Source organism: Somniosus microcephalus, chromosome 30 (genome assembly GCF_052327205.1).
Source record: "Somniosus microcephalus isolate GS21.2 chromosome 30, FLI_Smic_1.0, whole genome shotgun sequence".
NCBI lineage: Eukaryota > Metazoa > Chordata > Chondrichthyes > Squaliformes > Somniosidae > Somniosus > Somniosus microcephalus.
In genome coordinates, this window is record NC_141016.1 from 42,981,029 (window position 1) to 42,999,433 (window position 18,405).

The following is an 18,405-nucleotide window of genomic DNA, read 5'->3' on the forward strand; positions in this document are numbered from 1 at the left end:
GGTGCGGCCGATTAGGGACCAAAAAGGAGACCTATTCATGGAGGCAGAGGGTATGGCTGAGGTGATAATTTGAGTACTTTGCATCTGTCTTCACCAACGAAGAATATGTTGCCAAGACATAGTGAAGGAGGAGGTAGTAGAGACATTGGGTGGGATTAAAAATTGATAAAGAGGAGGTATTAGAAAGGCTGGCTGTACTTAAAGTAGATAAGTCACCAGGAGCGGATGGGATGCATCCTAGGACACTGAGGGAAATGAAGGAAGAAATCATGGAGGTACTGGCCATAATCTTCCAACCCTCCTTAGAAATGGGGGTGGTGCCAGAGGACTGGAGAATTGCAAATGTTACACCCTTGTTCAAAAAAGGGTGTAAAGATAAAACCAGCAACTACAGGCCAGTCAGTTTAAACTCAGTAGTGGGGAAGCTTTTAGAAACAGTAATCAGGGACAAAAGTAACAGTCACTTGGACAAGTGTGGATTAATTAAGGAAAGCCAGCATGGATTTGTTAAAGGCAAATCGTGTTTAACCAACTTGATTGAGTTTTTTGATGAGGTAACAGAGAGGGTTAATGAGGACAATGCGGTTGACGTGGTGTACATGGATTTCCAAAAGGCGCGACAAAGTGCCACATAATAGGCTTGCCAGCAACGTTGAAGCCCATGGAATAAAAGGGACAGTGACAGCATGGATACAAAATTGGCTGAGTGGCAGGAAACAGGGGGTAGTGGTGAACGGTTGTTTTTCAGACTGGAGGGAGTTACACAGTGGTGTTCCCCAGGGGTCGGTTCGAGGACCACTGATTTTCTTGATATATATTAATGACTTGGATGTGAGTGTACAGGGCACAATTTCAAAATTTGCAGATGACACAAAACTTGGAGGTATAGTGAACAGTGAGGAGGACAGTGATAGACCTCAAGAGGATGGACAGGTGGCAGATGAAATTTAACACAGAAAAGTGTGAAGTGATACATTTTGGTAGAAAGAATGAAGAGAGGAAATATAAAGAAAGAAGGAAGACTTGCATTTATATAGCGTCTTTCACAACCAGCGGACGTCTCAAAGCGTTTTACAGCCAATGAAGTGCTTTTGAAGTGTAGTCACTGTTGTAATGTGGGAAACGCGGCAGCCAATTTGCGCACAGCAAGCTCCCACAAACAGCACTGTGATAATGACCAGATCATCTGTTTTAATGAATGTTGATTGAGGGATAAATATTGGCCAGGACACCAGGGATAATTCTCCTGCTCTACTTTGAAATAGTGCCATGGGATCTTTTACATCCACCTGAGAGAGCAGAAGGGGCCTCGGTTTAACATCTCACCCGAAAGACGGCACTTCCGACAGTGCAGCACTCAAGGGTATTAAACGGGTACAATCCTAAAGGGGGTGCATGAACAGAGAGACCTGGGGGTATATGTGCACAAATCGTTGAAGGTGGCAGGGCAGGTTGAGAAAGCAGTTAAAAAAGCTTACGGGATCCTGGGCTTCATGAATAGCGGTAAAACCACCACCACCTTCTCAAGGGCAATTAGGGATGGGCAATAAATGCTGGCCTTGCCAGCGATGCCCACATCCCATAAAAACAAATAAATTACAGAAAATTCTGGAAATACTCAGCAGGTCAGGCAGCATCTGTGGAGAGAGAAACAGAGTTAACGAAACGTTAATTCTGTTACTCTCTCTCCACAGATGCTGCCTGACCTGCTGAGTATTTCCAGCATTATCTGTTTTTATTTCAGATTTCCAGCATCCGCAGTATTTTGCTTTTGTATTCATGAAGAGAGGTACAGAATACAAAAGTGGAAATTATGATGAACCTGTATAAAACACTGGTTCAGCCTCAACTGTAGTATTGTGTCCAATTCTGGGCACCGCACTTTAGAAAGGATGTCAAGGCCTTGGAGAGGGTGCAGAAAAGATTTATGAGAATGATTCCAGGGATGAGGGACGTCAGTTATGTGGATATACTGGAGAAGCTGGGGTTGTTCTCCTTAGAGCAGAGAAGAGTGAGAGGAGATTTCAAAATCATGAGGAGTCTGGACAGAGTAGATAGAGAGAAACTGTTCCCATTGGCGGAAGGGTCGAGAACCAGAGGACACTGATTTAAGGTGATTGGCAGAAGAACCAAAGGCGACATGAGGAAAATCTTTTTTACGCAGCGAGTGGTTAAGATCTGGAATGCACTGCCTGAAAGGTAGTGGAGGCAGACTCAATCACGGCTTTCAAAAGGGAGTTGGATAAATAACTAATGGAAAAAATATTGCAGGGCTACGGGGAAAGGGTGGGGTAGTGGGTCCAGCTGAATTGTTATTGCAGACAGCCGGCACAGGCTCGACGGGCTGAATGGCCTTCTCCCATGCTGTAACCATTGTATATTTTTATGATCCCTTCATAATTTTAAATGCCTCTATTAAATCACTGCATAATCTCCTCTGTTGTAACAAAACCAGCCCCAATTTCTCAAAGCCTTTCTTCGTATTTGTGTTTCCGCATACAGCCAGCATCCCAGTCAATCTATACTGCAGGCTCGCTATTGCCTGAACATCCTTTCAATAGTCTGGAGCCCAAAATTGTACACAGTTCTCCAACTCTGCTTTTACTGAGGTTTGATATAAATTCACCATTACATCCTCACTTTGATATTCTGTAACTATTTCCAGAACATCCAGCATTCCATCTGCTTCCTTTGTGGCGGTATCCACTGGAGGTGCTGCTCCATAATCTCGTGAAACTGAACCCCGCAAATCCTGCTGCTCCTTCAGATCACCCAGCCGTCACCAGAAGTATAATTATTATTATTTACAAGAGGTACATCAGAGGTTGCAAGCTGAAACACATTGTTGGAGCAGTGTAGAGGGAGCTTTACTCTAATCTGTGCTGTACCTGCCCTGGGAGTGTTTGATGGGACACTGTAGAGGGAGCTTTACTCTGTATCTAACCCGTGCTGTACCTGCCCTGGGGAGTGTTGGATGGGACAGTGTAGAGGGAGCTTTACTCTGTATCTAATCTGTGTTGTACCTGCCCTGGGAGTGTTTGATGGGGCAGTATAGAAGGAGCTTTACTCTGTATCTAACACGTGCTGTACCAGCCCTGGAAGTGTTTGATGGGAGAGTGTCGAGGGAGCTTTACTCTGTATCTAACCCGTGCTGTACCTGCCCTGGGAGTGTTTGATGGGAGAGTGTAGAGGGAGCTTTACTCTGTATCTAACCCGTGCTGTACCTGCCCTGGGAGTGTTTGATGGGACAGTGTAGAGGGAGCTTTACTCTGTATCTAACCCGTGCTGTACCTGCCCTGGGAGTGTTTGATGGGAGAGTGTAGAGGGAGCTTTACTCTGTATCTAACCCGTGCTGTACCTGCCCCGGGAGTGATTGATGGGACAGTGTAGAGGGAGCTTTACTCTGTACCTAACCCGTGCTGTACCTGCCCTGGGGATTGTTTGAATGGACAGTGTAGAGGGAGCTTTACTCTCTATCTAATCTGTGCTGTTCCTGCCCTGGGAGTGTTTGATAGGGCAGTATAGAAGGAGCTTTACTCTGTATCTAACACGTGCTGGACCAGCCCTGGGAGTGTTTGATGGGACAATGTAGATGGAGCTTTACTCTGTATCTAACCCGTGCTGTACCTGCCCTGGGAGTGTTTGATGGGGCAGTGTAGAGGGAGCGTTACCCTGTATCTAACCCTAGCTGTACCTGCCCCGGGAGTGTTTGATGGGACAGTGTAGAGGGAGCTTTACTCTGTATCTAACGCATCCTGTACCTGCCCTGGGAGTGTTTGATGGGACACTGTAGAGGGAGCTTTACTCTGTATCTAACCCGTGCTGTACCTGCCCTGGGAGTGTTTGATGGGACAGTGCAGAGGGAGCTTTACTCTGTATCTAACCCGTGCTGTACCTGCCCTGGGAGTGTTTGATGGGACAGTGCAGAGGGAGCTTTACTCTGTATCTAATCTGTGTTGTACCTGCCCTGGGAGTGTTTGATGGGACAATGTAGAGGGAGCTTCACTCTGTATCTAACCCGTGCTGTACCTGCCCTGGGAGTGTTTGATGGGACAGTGCAGAGGGAGCTTTACTCTGTATCTAATCTGTGTTGTACCTGCCCTGGGAGTGTTTGATGGGACAGTGTAGAGGGAGCTTTACTCCGTACCTAACCCGTGCTGTACCTGCCCTGGGGAGTGTTGGATGGGACAGTGTAGAGGGAGCTTTACTCTGTATCTAATCTGTGCTGTTCCTGCCCTGGGAGTGTTTGATGGGGCAGTATAGAAGGAGCTTTACCCTGTATCTAACGCATCCTGTACCTGCCCTGGGAGTGTTTGATGGGACAGTGCAGAGGGAGCGTTACTCTGTATCTAACCCGTGCTGTAGTTGCCCTGGGGACTGTTTGATGGGACAATGTAGAGGGAGCTTTACTCTGTATCTAACCCGTGCTGTACCTGCCCTGGGAGTGTTTGATGGGACAGTGTAGAGGGAGCTTTACTCTGTATCTAATCTGTGTTGTACCTGCCCTGGGAGATTTTGATGGGACAGTGTAGAGGGAGTTTTACTTTGTATCTAACCCATGCTGTACCTGCCCTGGGGAGTGTTTGGTGGGACAGTGCAGAGGGAGCTTTAGTCTGTACCTAACCCGTGCTGTACCTGCCCCGGGAGTGTTTGATGAGACAATGTAGAGGGAGCTTTACTCTGTATCTAACCCGTGCTGTACCTGCCCTGGGGATTGTTTGATGGGACAGTGTAGAGGGAGCTTTACTCTGTAGCTAACCCGTGCTGTTCCTGCCCTGGGAGTGTTTGATGGCACAGTGTAGAGGGAGATTAACTCTGTATCTAACCGTGCTGTTCCTGCCCTGGGAGTGTTTGATAGGACAGTGTAGAGGGAGCTTTACTCTGTATCTAACCCGTGCTGTACCTGCCCTGGGAGTGTTTGATGGGACAGTGTAGAGGAAGCTTTACTCTGTATCTAACCCATGCTGTTCGTGCCCTGGGAGTGTTTGATGGAACCGGGTAGAGGGAGCTTTACTCTGTATCTAACCCGTGCTGTACCTGCCCTGAGAGTGTTTGATGGGACAGTGTAGAGGGAGCTTTACTCTGTATCTAACCCGTGCTATACCTGCCCTGGGAGTGTTTGATGGAATGGTGTAAGAACATAAGAACATAAGAAATAGGAGCAGGAGTAGGCCAATCGGCCCCTCGAGCCTGCTCCGCCATTCAATAAGATCATTGCTGATCTGATCCTAACCGCCAATCTACTATCACAGAACCATCTCCTGAATCTAACAGAATTAGACACACGAAATAGGAGCAGGATCAGGCTACACGGCCCCTGGGCCCGCTCCGCTACCCACAGGGCCATGTCCGATCCGAACCTAGACTCATGTCCAAATTCCTGCCCGCTCCCCATAACCCTTTCTTCCCTTTACTTCTAGGAAACTGTCTATTTCTGTTTTAAATTTATGTAATGATGCAGCTTCTACAGCTTTTTGGGGCAGCATATTCCATGGACCTACCACCCTCTGAGTGAAGTAGTTCCTCCTCATCTCAGTTATGAAAGAGCAGCCCCTTATTCTAAGACTATGCCTCCTAGTTCTAGTTTCACCCATCATCGAGAACATCCTCCCCGCATCCACCCGATCCAACCCCTTCACAATCTTATATGTTTCAATAAGATCGCCTCTCATTCTTCTGAACTCCAATGAGTAGAGTCCCAATCTACTCAACCTCTCCTCATATGTCCATCCCCTCATCCCCGGGATTAACCGAGTGAACCTTCTTTGAACTGACTCGAGAGCAAGTATGTCTTTTCTTAAGTATGGACACCAAAACTGTATGCAGTATTCCAGGTGCGGTCTCACCAATACCTTGTACAACTGAGGCAATACCTCCCGATTTTTATATTCTATCCCCCTAGCAATGAAAGCCAACATTCCATTGGCCTTCTTAATCACTTGCTGCACCTGCATACTAACCTTTTGAGTTTCGTGCACCAGGACCCCCAGATCCCTTTGTACTTCAGTACTTTCCAGTTTCTTGCCATTAAGATAATAACTTGCTCTCCGATTTTTCCTGCCAAAGTGCATAACCTCACACTTTCCAGTATTGTATTCCATCTGCCAAATCTCTGCCCACTTACTTAGCCTGTCTATGTCCCTTTGCAGGTTTTTTATGTCCTCCTCACTCACTACTTTCCCTCCCATCTTAGTATCATCTGCAAACTTTGATCTTTGATGTTACACTCGGTCCCCTCCCCCAAATCGTTAATATAGATTGTAAAGAGTTGGGGACCCAGCACTGACCCCTGTGGAACACCACTAGTTACTGATTGCCAGTCCGAGAATGAACCATTTATCCCAACTCTCTGCCTTCTGTTAGATAGCCAATCCTCTATCCATGCCAGAATATTACCTCCAATCCCGTGATTTTTTATCTTAAGCAATAATCTTTTGTGTGGCACCTTGTCAAATGCCTTTTGGAAGTCTAAATACACTACGTCCACTGGTTCCCCTTTATCCACCCTATATGTTACTTCCTCAAAGAACTCCAGCAAATTTGTCAAACATGACTTCCCCTTCATAAAACCATGCTGGCTTTGTCCTATTAAATTATGATTATCCAAATGTCCTGTTACTGTCTCCTTAATAATGGACTCCAATATTTTACCTACCACAGATGTTAGGCTAACCGGTCTATAGTTTCCAGCCTTCTGTCTACTGCCCTTTTTAAGTAAGGGTGTTACATTAGCAGTTTTCCAGTCTGCCGGGACCTTTGCTGAGTCCAGGGAGTTTTGGAAAATTATTACCAATGCATCCACAATCCCTACCACCACTTCCCTCAAGACCCTAGGATGTAAGCCATCAGCTCCAGGTGATTTATCTGCCTTGAGTCCCATTATTTTACCGAGTACCACTTCCTTAGTGATTTTGATCGTGTTTAGCTCCTCCCCCCCATAGCCCCCTGTTTGTCCAGTGTTGGGATATTCTTAGTGTCTTCTACTGTAAAGACTGATACAAAATATTCATTCAGTGTTTTTGCCATCTCCATATTTCCCACCATTAATTTCCCGGTCTCATCCTCTAAGGGACCAACATTTACTTTAGCCACCCTTTTTCTTTTTATATAACTATAAAAACTCTTACTATCTGTTTTTATATTTTTTGCTAATTTACTTTCATAATCTATCTTCCCTTTCTTAATCAATCTTTTTGTTATTTTTTGCTGTCTTTTAAAGTTTTCCCAATCCTCTATCCTCCCACTAGATTTGGCTACCTTATATGCCCTTGTTTTTAGTCGAATAATATCCTTAATTTCTTTACTTAGCCACGGATGGCTGTCTTTTCTTTTACACCCTTTTCTTCTCAGTGGAATATATATTTTTTGGAAGTTGTAAAATAACTCCTTAAATGTACACCACTGATCATGTATTGTCTTACCCTTTAATCTATTTTCCCAATCCACTCTACACAATTCCGCTGTCATACCTTCATAGTCTCCTTTATTCAAGCTTAGCACACTTGTTTGAGATCCAACCTTCTCAGCCTCTAATTGAATATGGAATTCAACCATGTTATGGTCACTCATTCCAAGGGGATCCTTTACTAGGACATTTTTAATTAATCCTGTCTCGTTACACAGGACCAGATCTAAGGTTGCTTGCCCCCTGGTCGGTTCAGTTACATACTGCTCAAGGGAGCTAGATGGAGCTTTACACTGTGTCTAACCCGTGCTGTTCCTGCCCTGGGAGTGTTTGATGGGACAGTGTAGAGGAAGCTTTACTCTGTATCTAACCCGTGCTGTACCTGCCCTGGGAGTGTTTGATGGGACAGTGTAGAGGGAGCTTTACTCTGTATCTAACCCATGCTGTTCCTGCCCTGGGAGTGTTTGATGGAACAGTGTAGAGGGAGCTTTACTCTGTATCTAACCCGTGCTGTATCTGCCCTGGGAGTGTTTGATGGAACAGTGTAGAGGGAGCTTTACTCTGATCTGACCCGTGCTGTTCCTGCCCTGGGAGTGCTTGATGGGACAGTGTAGAGTGAGCTTTACTCTGTTTCTAACCCATGCTGTACGTGCCCTGGGAGTGTTTGATGGGGCAGTATAGAAGGAGCTTTATTCTATCTAACCCATGCTGTACCTGCCCTGGGAGTGTTTGATGGCACATTGTGAAGGGAGCTTTACTCTGCATCTAATCTGTGTTGTACCTGCCCTGGGAGTGTTTGATGGGACAGTGTAGAGGGAGATTTACTCTGCATCTAACGCATGCTGTACCTGCCCTGGGAGTGTTTGATGGGACAGTGTAGAGGGAGCTTTACTCTGTATCTAACCCGTGCTGTATCTGCCCTGGGAGTGTTTGATGGGACAGTGTAGAGGGAGCTTTACTCTGTATCTAACCCCGTGCTGTATCTACCCTGGGAGTGTTTGATGGGACAGTGTAGTGGGAGCTTTACTCTGTATCTAACCTGTGCTGTACCTGCCCTGGGAGTGTCTGTTGGGACAGTATAGAGGGAGCTTTACTCTGTACCTAACCCGTGCTGTACCTGCCCCAGGAGTGTTTGATGGGACAGTGTAGAGGGAGCTTTACTCTTTTTGTAACCCGTGCTCTACCTGCCCCGGGGGTGTTTGATGGGACAGTATAGAGGGAGCTTTACTCTGTATCTAACCCGTGCAGTACCTGCCCCGGGGGTGTTTGATGGGACAGTGTAGAGGGAGCTTTACTCTGTTTCTAACCTATGCTGTACCTGCCCTGGGAGTGTTGGATGGGACAGTGAAGAGGGAGCTTCACTCTGTACCTAACCCGTGCTGTACCTGCCCCGGGAGTGTTTGATGGGACAGTGTAGAGGGAGCTTTACTCTGTATCTAATCTGAGTTGTACCTGCCCTGGGAGATTTTGATGGGACAGTGTAGAGGCAGCTTTACTTTGTATCTAACCCATGCTGTACTTGCCCTGGGAGTGTTTGATGGGACAGTGTAGAGGGAGCGTTACTCTGTATCTAACCCGTGCTGTACCTGCCCTGGGAGTGTTTGATGGGACAGTGTAGAGGGAGCTTTACTCTGTACCTAACCCGTGCTGTACCTGCCCCGGGAGTGTTTGGTGGGACAGTGCAGAGGGAGCTTTACTCTGTACCTAACCCGTGCTGTACCTGCCCTGGGAGTGTTAGATGGGACATTGTCGAGGGAGCTTTACTCTGTACCTAACCCGTGCTGTACCTGCCCTGGGAGTGTTTGATGGGACAGTGTAGAGGGAGATTTACTCTGTATCTAACCCGTGCTGTACCTGCCCTGGGAGTGTTTGATGGGACAGTGTAGAGGGAGCTTTACTCTGTACCTAACCCGTGCTGTACCTGCCCTGGGAGTGTTTGATGGGACAGTGTAGAGGGAGCTTTACTCTGTATCTAACCTGTGCTGTGCCTGCCCTGGGAGTGTTTGATGGGACAGTGTAGAGGGAGCTTTACTCTGTATCTAACCTGTGCTGTGCCTGCCCTGGGAGTGTTTGATGGGACAGTGTAGAGGAAGCTTTACTCTGTATCTAACCCGTGCTGTACCTGCCCTGGGAGTGTTTGATGGGGCAGTGTAGAGGGAGCTTTACTCTGTATCTAACCTGTGCTGTACCTGCCCTGGGAGTGTTTGATGGGACAGTGTAGAGGGAGCTTTACTCTGTATCTAACCCGGGCTGTACCTGCCCTGGGAGTGTTTGATGGGACAGTGTAGAGGGAGCTTTACTCTGTATCTAACCCGTGCTGTACCTGCCCTGGGAGTGTTTGATGTTGACACTGGGTGCCTGAAATGGAAGGTTTCTACCCAGCACTAACATCCTTCAGCTTGATGAGCACATAGCTCAGCAATTAGAAATAGAGAATGAGGAAATGGATGTTAAAATGTGGAATAGTTAGATGCTACTGTTAAACTGGAGTCCTGTTGAGGACGGCGGTTTAAGCAAAAAACTAAGAAAATAGTTAAGACTTTCACCTCTAAATCCTTTGGAGATGCGAAGGCGGTCTTCTTCAGAGTCTCTTTAATAATGTCCCAACGTTTAACCTTTACTTCAAGATGACGCTGAAAAACAATGAATGCGCTGCAGTTACAACACAACCCTCTCACATGTTGCTTCTTTCAAAGTCAATACACTGAGTTACAACATTCATTACACGTAAACCTAATTTCTCTTTCTCTTTCTTCGCCCTCCCCATCTCTACTGAAGGTGCCAGGGGCATCAGGAGCTTTGTGACCATTCTTCCTTGATTGCCTGCAGGCTATTTGTGGAGGACATCCTGTCCACAGCTCATCTCACAGACATTTGTTTTGGATAATGATCAGGAGCAGGAGCCCTGGCCAATTCTCCCCTGCGTAACCCGGGGGAGCCGAGGACAATTGTTGCCAGTGAACAGCGGCTGAGAGTGGCTAACTCGATGGAGAGCACCTTCTGCTTTATATGGCTCGGGAGCACATCGGGTGTACATCGGGAGCACATCGACAGCACAGTGGGAGCAAATCAGGAGTACATCGGAAGTACATCGGGTGTATATCGGGAGCACATCGACAGCACAGTGGGAGCAAATCAGGAGTACATCGGAAGTACATCGGGTGTATATCGGGAGCACATCGACAGCACAGTGGGAGCAAATCGGGAGTACATCGGGAGTACATCGGGTATACATCGGGAGTACACCGGGAATACAGTGGGTGTACATCGGGAGTACAGTGGGAGCACATCGGGAGTACAGTGGGAGCACATCGGGAGTACATTGGGAACATATCGGGGTTGTATCGGGAGCACATCAGGAGTACAGTGGGTGTACATCGGGAGCACATCGGGAATACAGTGGGAGTACAGCAGGAGCAGATCAGGTGTACATCTGGAGCACATTGGGTGTACATTGGGAGTAGAGTGGGTGGACATCGGGAGTACATCTGGAGCACATCGGGTATAATAGATAAGGGAGAACCAGTGGATGTGGTGTATTTGGACTTTCAGAAGGCTTTCGATAAGGTCCCGTATAAGAGATTAGCGTGTAAAGTTATGGCACATGGGATTGGGGGTAAGGTACTGACTTGGATAGAGAACTGGTTGGCAGACAGGAAGCAAAGAGTTGGAATAAACAGGTCTTTTTCTGAGTGGCAGGCAGTGACTAGTCGGGTACCGCAGGGATCGGTGCTAGGACCCCAGCTATTCACTAGACGTAATATCTCCAAGTTTGCAGACAACACAAAGCTGGGTGGGCGTGTGTGCTGTGAGGAGGATGCCGAGAAACTCCAGTATGATTTGGACAGGTTGGGTGATTGGGCAGATGCAGTATAATGTGGATAAATGCGAGGTTATCCACTTTGGTGGCAAAAACAGGAAGACAGATTATTATCTGAACGGCAATAGATTGGGAGAAGGGGAAGTGCAACGAGACCTGCGTGTCCTTGTGCACCAGTCACTGAAGGTAAGCATGCAGGTGCAGCAGGCAGTTAAGAAGGCAAATGGTATGTTGGCCTTCATAGCGAGAGGATTCAAGTACAGGAGCAAGGATGTCTTGCTGCAGTTGTACAAGGCCTTGGTGAGACCACATCTTGAGTATTGTGTGCAGTTTTGGTTGCCTTATCTGAGGAAGGATGTTCTTGCCATGGAGGGAGTGCAGCGAAGATTCACCAGACTGATACCTGGGATGGCAGGAATGACATATGAGGAGAGATTGGTTCAATTAGGCTTATATTCGCTAGAGTTTAGAAGAATGAGAGGGGATCTCATTGAAACTTATAAAATTCTAACAGGAGTAGACAGGCTAGATACAGGAAGGATGTTCCCGATGGCGGGGAGTCCAGAACCAGGGGTCACCGTCTAAGGATAAGGGGTAAGCAATTTAGGACAGAGATGAGGAGGAATTTCTTCACCCAGAGATTGGTGAACCTGTGGGATTCTTTACCACAGAAGGCAGTTGAGGCCAATTCATTAAATATATTCAAGAAGGAGTTAGGTATATTTCTTAAGGCTAAAGGGATCAAGGGATATGGGGAGAAAGCAGGGACAGGGTACTGAATTTGGATGATCAGCCATGATCGCATTGAATGGCGGAGCAGGCTCGAGGGGCCGAATGGCCTACTCCTGCTCCTATCTTCTATGTTTCTATACATCGGGAGTACATTGGGAGCACTTCGGGAGCACATCAGGTATACATCAAGAGCACATCAGGAGTACATCAGAAGTACATCGGGTATACATCGGGAGCACATCGGGTATACATCGGGAGCACATCGGGAGTACATCGGATATACATCGGGAGCACATCGGGAATACATCGGATATACATCGGGAGCACATCGGGAATACATCAGGTGAACATCGGGAGCACATCGGGTGAACATCGGGAGCACATCGGATATACATCGGGTGAACATCTGGAGCACAGCGGGTGAACATCGGGAGCACAGCGGGTGTACATCGGGAGCACATCGGATATACATCGGGTGAACATCTGGAGCACAGCGGGTGAACATCGGGAGCACAGCGGGTGAACATCGGGAGCACATTGGGAGCACATCGGATATACATCGGGTGAACATCTGGAGCACAGCGGGTAAACATCGGGAGCACAGCGGGTGTACATCGGGAGCACAGCGGGTGTACATCGGGAGCACAGCGGGTGAACATCGGGAGCACAGCGGGTGTACATCGGGAGCACAGTGGGTGTACATCGGGAGCACAGCGGGTGTACATCGGGAGCACAGCGGGTGAACATCGGGAGCACAGCGGGTGTACATCGGGAGCACAGCGGGTGTACATCGGGAGCACAGCGGGTGAACATCGGGAGCACAGCGGGTGTACATCGGGAGCACAGCGGGTGTACATCGGGAGCACAGCGGGTGAACATCGGGAGCACAGCGGGTGTACATCGGGAGCACAGCGGGTGTACATCGGGAGCACAGCGGGTGTACATCGGGAGCACATCGGATATACAGCGGGTGAGCATCTGGAGCACAGCGGGTGAACATCGGGAGCACAGTGGGTGTACATCGGGAGCACAGTGGGTGTACATCGGGAGCACATCGGGAGCACAGCGGGTGTACATCGGGAGCACATCGGATATACAGCGGGTGAACATCTGGAGCACAGCGGGTGAACATCGGGAGCACAGTGGGTGTACATCGGGAGCACATCGGATATACAGCGGGTGAACATCTGGAGCACAGCGGGTGAACATCGGGAGCACAGCGGGTGTACATCGGGAGCACAGCGGGTGTACATCGGGAGCACAGTGGGTGTACATCGGGAGCACAGTGGGTGTACATCGGGTGTAAATTGGGACTGCATCAGGAGCACATCAGGCTGTTCCTTTATCAATGAGCCATCTGGTGACATTGACCAACACTATCTGTAAACTCCGGGGACACAGGGGGCTGATGTATTAAACCACAGAGCGATAGATTGCTGCCCATACTCTGCATCAATCCCAGCCAGGTCAGTGAAGGTGTCAAATCCAGCCTTACAGAGAAAAAGGAAAGGTTTGCTGCCTTGGTTAGGCAAGGGTATTGAGAGTTGCGGGTAAATGGAGTTCAGATACACATCAGCCATGATCCAATTGAATGGCGGAACAGGTTTGAGGGGTTGAATGGCCGCCTCCTGTTCCTATGTTCTTCGGTCTGCCCTTATCTTGTGTAATAACCTTTTATGTGGTACCTTATCGAATGCCTTTTGGAAATCCAAATTTACTACATCCACTGGTTCCCCTTTATCTACCCTGCTAGTTACATCCTCAAAAAACACTAATAAATTTGTCAAACGCGATTTCCCTTTCACTAAACCATGTACACTCTGCCTAATCATGTTATGATTTTCTAAGTGCCCTGTTACCACTTCCTTAATAATGGATTCCAGCATTATCCGGACGACTGCTACACAGAAAGCTGGCATGCAGGTACAGCAAGCAATTAGGAAGGCAAATGGCATGTTAGCCTTTATTGCAAGGGGGTTGGAGTATAAGAGTGAGGAAGTCATGCTTACATAGAAACATAGCAGATAGGAGCAGGAATCGGCCATTCGGCCCCTCGAGCCTGCTCCGCCATTCAACGAGATCATGGCTGATCATCCAAATTCAGTACCCTGTCCCTGCCTTCTCCCCATATCCCTTGATCCCTTTAGCCTTAAGAAATATATCTAACTCCTTCTTGAATACATTTAATGAATTGGCCTCCACTGCCTTCTGTGGTAGAGAATTCCACAGGTTCACCACTCTCTGGGTGAAGAAATTCCTCCTCATCTCTGTCCTAAATGGCTTACCTCTTATCCTGAGACTGTGACCCCTGGTTCTGGACTCCCCGACCATCGGGAACATCCTTCCTGCATCTAGTCTGTCTAGTCATGATAGAATTTTATAAGTTTCAATGAGATAATGCTACAATTGTACAGGGCCTTGGTGAGACCACACCTGGAGTACTGTGCACAGTTTTGGTCTCCTTATCTGAGGAAGGATATACTTGCCTTAGATGCTGTGCAACAAAGGTTCACTGGATTGATTCCTAGGATGAGAGGGCTGTCCTATGATGAGAGATTGTGCAGAATGCGCCTACACTCTCTGGAGTTTAGAAGAATGAGAGGTGATCTCATAAGATTCTGAGGGGGATTGACTGGGTAGATGCTGAGAGGTTGTTTCCCCTGGCCTGTGAGTCTATAACTAGGGGGCACAGTCTCAGGATAAGGGGTTGGCCATTTAAGACTGAGATGAGGAGGAATTTCTTCACTCAGAGGCTTTGTGAATCTTTGGAATTCTCTGCCCCAGAGGACTGTGAATGCTGAGTCTTTGAGTATATTCAAGGCTGAGATAGAAAGATTTTTGGACTCATGGGGAATCAAGGGATATGGGGATCGGCCGGGAAGTTGGAGTTGAGGTCAATGATCAGCCATGATCTTATTGAATGGCGGAGCAGGCTCGAGGGGCTGTGTGTCAGACTCCTGCTCCTAATTCTTATGTTCTGATGTTCTGTACGCACTAGCAGAGGCAGAGGAGCAGGTGGCTCGACAACTTCCCCACCCCTGACCGCCATCCTCCGCCGGACCGCCATCCCCCGCCTGACCGCCATCTACCCCTGACCGCCATCCCCCGCCGGACCGCCATCCCCCGCCTGACCGCCATCTACCCCTGACCGCCATCCCCCACCTGACCGCCATCCTCCGCCTGACCGCCATCCCCCGCGTGACCGCCATCTACCCCTGACCGCCATCCCCCGCCTGACCGCCATCCCCGCCTGAACGCCATCCCCCGCCTGACCGCCATCCACTGCCATCCCCCGCCTGACCGCCATCTACCCCTGACCGCCATCCCCCGCCTGACCGCCATCTACCCCTGACCGCCATCCCCCGCCTGACCGCCATCCCCGCCTGAACGCCATCCCCCGCCTGACCGCCATCCACTGCCATCCCCCGCCTGACCGCCATCCACCGCCTGACCGCCATCCACCGCCATCCCCCGCCTGACCGCCATCCACCGCCTGACCGCCATCCCCCGCCTGACCACCATCCACCGCCTGACCGCCATCCACCGCCATCCCCCGCCTGACCGCCATCCACCGCCTGACCGCCATCCACTGCCATCCCCCGCCTGACCGCCATCCACCGCCATCCACCGCCTGACTGCCATCCCCCGCCTGACCGCCATCCCCCGCCTGACCGCCATCCCCCGCCATCCCCCGCCTGACCGCCATCCACCGCCTGACCGCCTTACCGCCATCCACCGCCTGACCGCCATCCCCCGCCTGACCGCCCTCCCCCGCCTGACCGCCATCCCCCGCCTGACCGCCCTCCCCCGCCTGACCGCCCTCCCCCGCCTGACCGCCATCCACCGCCAGACTGCCATCCACCGCCATCCCCCGCCTGACCGCGATCCGCCGCCTGACCGCCATCCAATGCATAACCGCCATCCAATGCATGACCGCCATCCACCGCCTGACCGCCATCCCCCACCTGACCGCCATCCGCCGCCGGACCACCATCCAATGCCGTGTGGATATGTGGTGAGGACGGGGTCAGGTTTGGCGCTGCCATCATCCACAGTCACCACTCACTATCTAGGCTCCCACATGAGAAACGCGGGAGGAAATGGAGGGCAGTTGGGTACCATATCCCAGTGAGGAGTAACCACCTGCTGAAGATGAGGTGAGAAAACTGGATGACAGAAAATGTGGCATATTCATTTCTAGAATGCCTTAAACATCGACAGTGCGATTAATGTCGATACTCAGTCAATGATTATTAGACAAAAATTTCATTACCAATCCTGATTTCTTCTTGGTTTGCAAGCTGAGGTTAGAGAATGGCATTTTCACATGGTCTGTACTCCAGATTCCCTCAGCATTTGGAGTTTGGAAAGGATTTACATATCCCGCATGAACATCAGAGGCCTGCAAGGAAGGGGTACAGGGAGTTACACAGAGTCACATGGAGTCACACGGATTTACCTGTCACCTGTAACACTTTCCCAGAATGTCTGTTTCTGTCATGCTTTTTGCTGAAATTAAATTGCCTCAGTACAATCGCCGGCAGCGACCACACCTGCAACGACCACACCTGCAGTGACCACACCTGCAACGACCACACCTGCCATGACCACATCTGCAGTGACGACTCCTGCAGTGACCACACCTGCAGTGACCACTCCTGCAGTGACCACACCTGCAACGACCACACCTGCAGTGACCACACCTGCAGTGTCCACATCTGCCATGACCACATCTGCAGTGACGACTCCTGCAGTGACCACACCTGCAGTGACCACTCCTGCAGTGACCACACCTGCAACGACCACACCTGCAGTGACCACACCTGCAGTGACCACATCTGCCATGACCACATCTGCAGTGACGACTCCTGCAGTGATCACACCTGCAGTGACCACATCTAGTGACCACACCTACAGGACCAGACCTGCAGCGACCAGACCTGCAGTGACCACTCCTGCAGTGAGCACACCGACAGCGACCACACCTGCAGCGACCAGACCTGCAGCGACCAGACCTGCAGCGACCAGACCTGCAGCGACCAGACCTGCAGTGACCAGACCTGCAGTGACCACACCTGCAGTGACCACTCCTGCAGTGACCACTCCTGCAGTGACCAGACCTGCAGTGACCACACCTGTAGTGACCAGACCTGCAGTGACCAGACCTGCAGTGATCACTCCTGCAGTGACCAGACCTGCAGTGACCACACCTACAGCGACCAGACCTGCAGCGACCAGACCTGCAGTGACCACTGCTGCAGTGACCACACCTGCAGTGACCACACCTGCAGTGACCACACCTACAGCGACCAGACCTGCAGTGACCAGACCTGCAGTGATCACTCCTGCAGTGACCAGACCTGCAGTGACCACACCTGTAGTGACCAGACCTGCAGTGACCAGACCTGCAGTGATCACTCCTGCAGTGACCAGACCTGCAGTGACCACACCTACAGCGACCAGACCTGCAGCGACCAGACCTGCAGTGACCACTGCTGCAGTGACCACACCTGCAGTGACCACACCTGCAGTGACCACACCTGCAGTGACCACACCTACAGCGACCAGACCTGCAGTGACCACTCCTGCAGTGACCAGACCTGCAGTGACCACACCTGTAGTGACCAGACCTGCAGTGACCAGACCTGCAGTGACCACACCTACAGTGACCACACCTGTAGTGACCAGACCTGCAGTGACCACACCTACAGTGACCACACCTACAGTGACCACACCTGCAGTGACCACTCCTGCAGTGACCACACCTGCAGTGACCACCTGCAGCGACCACTCCTGCAGCGACCACACCTGCAGTGACCACACCTGCAGTGACCACTCCTGCAGTGACCACACCTGCAGTGACCACACCTGCAGTGACCACACCTGCAGTGACCACACCAACAGTGACCACACCTGCAGTGACCACTCTGCAGTGACCACACCTGCAGTGACCACTCCTGCAGTGACCACTCCTGCAGTGACCACTCCTGCAGCGTGCAGCCAGAGCCAGAACACCAACACTCGGGCACGATGCAGCCTGAGGCTTTCCCCAAGATAGCACCCTGCTCAGTGACACCTCTCAGAACCAATTCAAAACCCGAGGTTGGTGTATAACAGGAGGGGTGTGTCGTGTCGCTGTGAAATGAGTTCCTGTACGCTGACCGAATGTCTGCAGTATGTTGCAGGCCTATTGCACAGAAGAGGTTTTCAATGAGCCAGCACAGGCCCGATGGGCCGAATGGCCTCCTTCGGCGCTGTAAGTTTCCACGATTCTATGATTCTACCTGACGAGGGATAAAGGGGGATAAATTCGGTATCGCCCCATTTGGGGCGCAATTCTCGGCCGGGCGCAAAGTGGCGCAAATTATCGCCACCTACTGCGAAATTGGTCTGTCTCGCCCCTGGAGCCGACTGCAGCGCTAAATCAGGCGCTGCACGACTCTCTTAA

At 50.1% G+C, this 18,405-nt stretch overlaps 1 protein-coding gene across 2 annotated transcripts in view; it reads right to left on the reverse strand.

Annotated features, from left to right (window-relative positions):
* The window catches only part of LOC147098179 (poly(ADP-ribose) glycohydrolase-like), a 72,174-nt gene that overhangs the window by 37,252 nt on the left and 16,517 nt on the right, over positions 1–18,405 (reverse strand). For both annotated transcript variants that reach the window (XM_085971383.1, XM_085971382.1), the window contains exons 3-4: positions 16,231–16,359; positions 9,952–10,038 (exon numbers count right to left, since the gene is read on the reverse strand). In XM_085971383.1, coding sequence (XP_085827509.1) covers positions 9,952–10,038; positions 16,231–16,359 — 216 coding nt within the window. The remainder of the gene's footprint in view (positions 1–9,951; positions 10,039–16,230; positions 16,360–18,405) is intronic.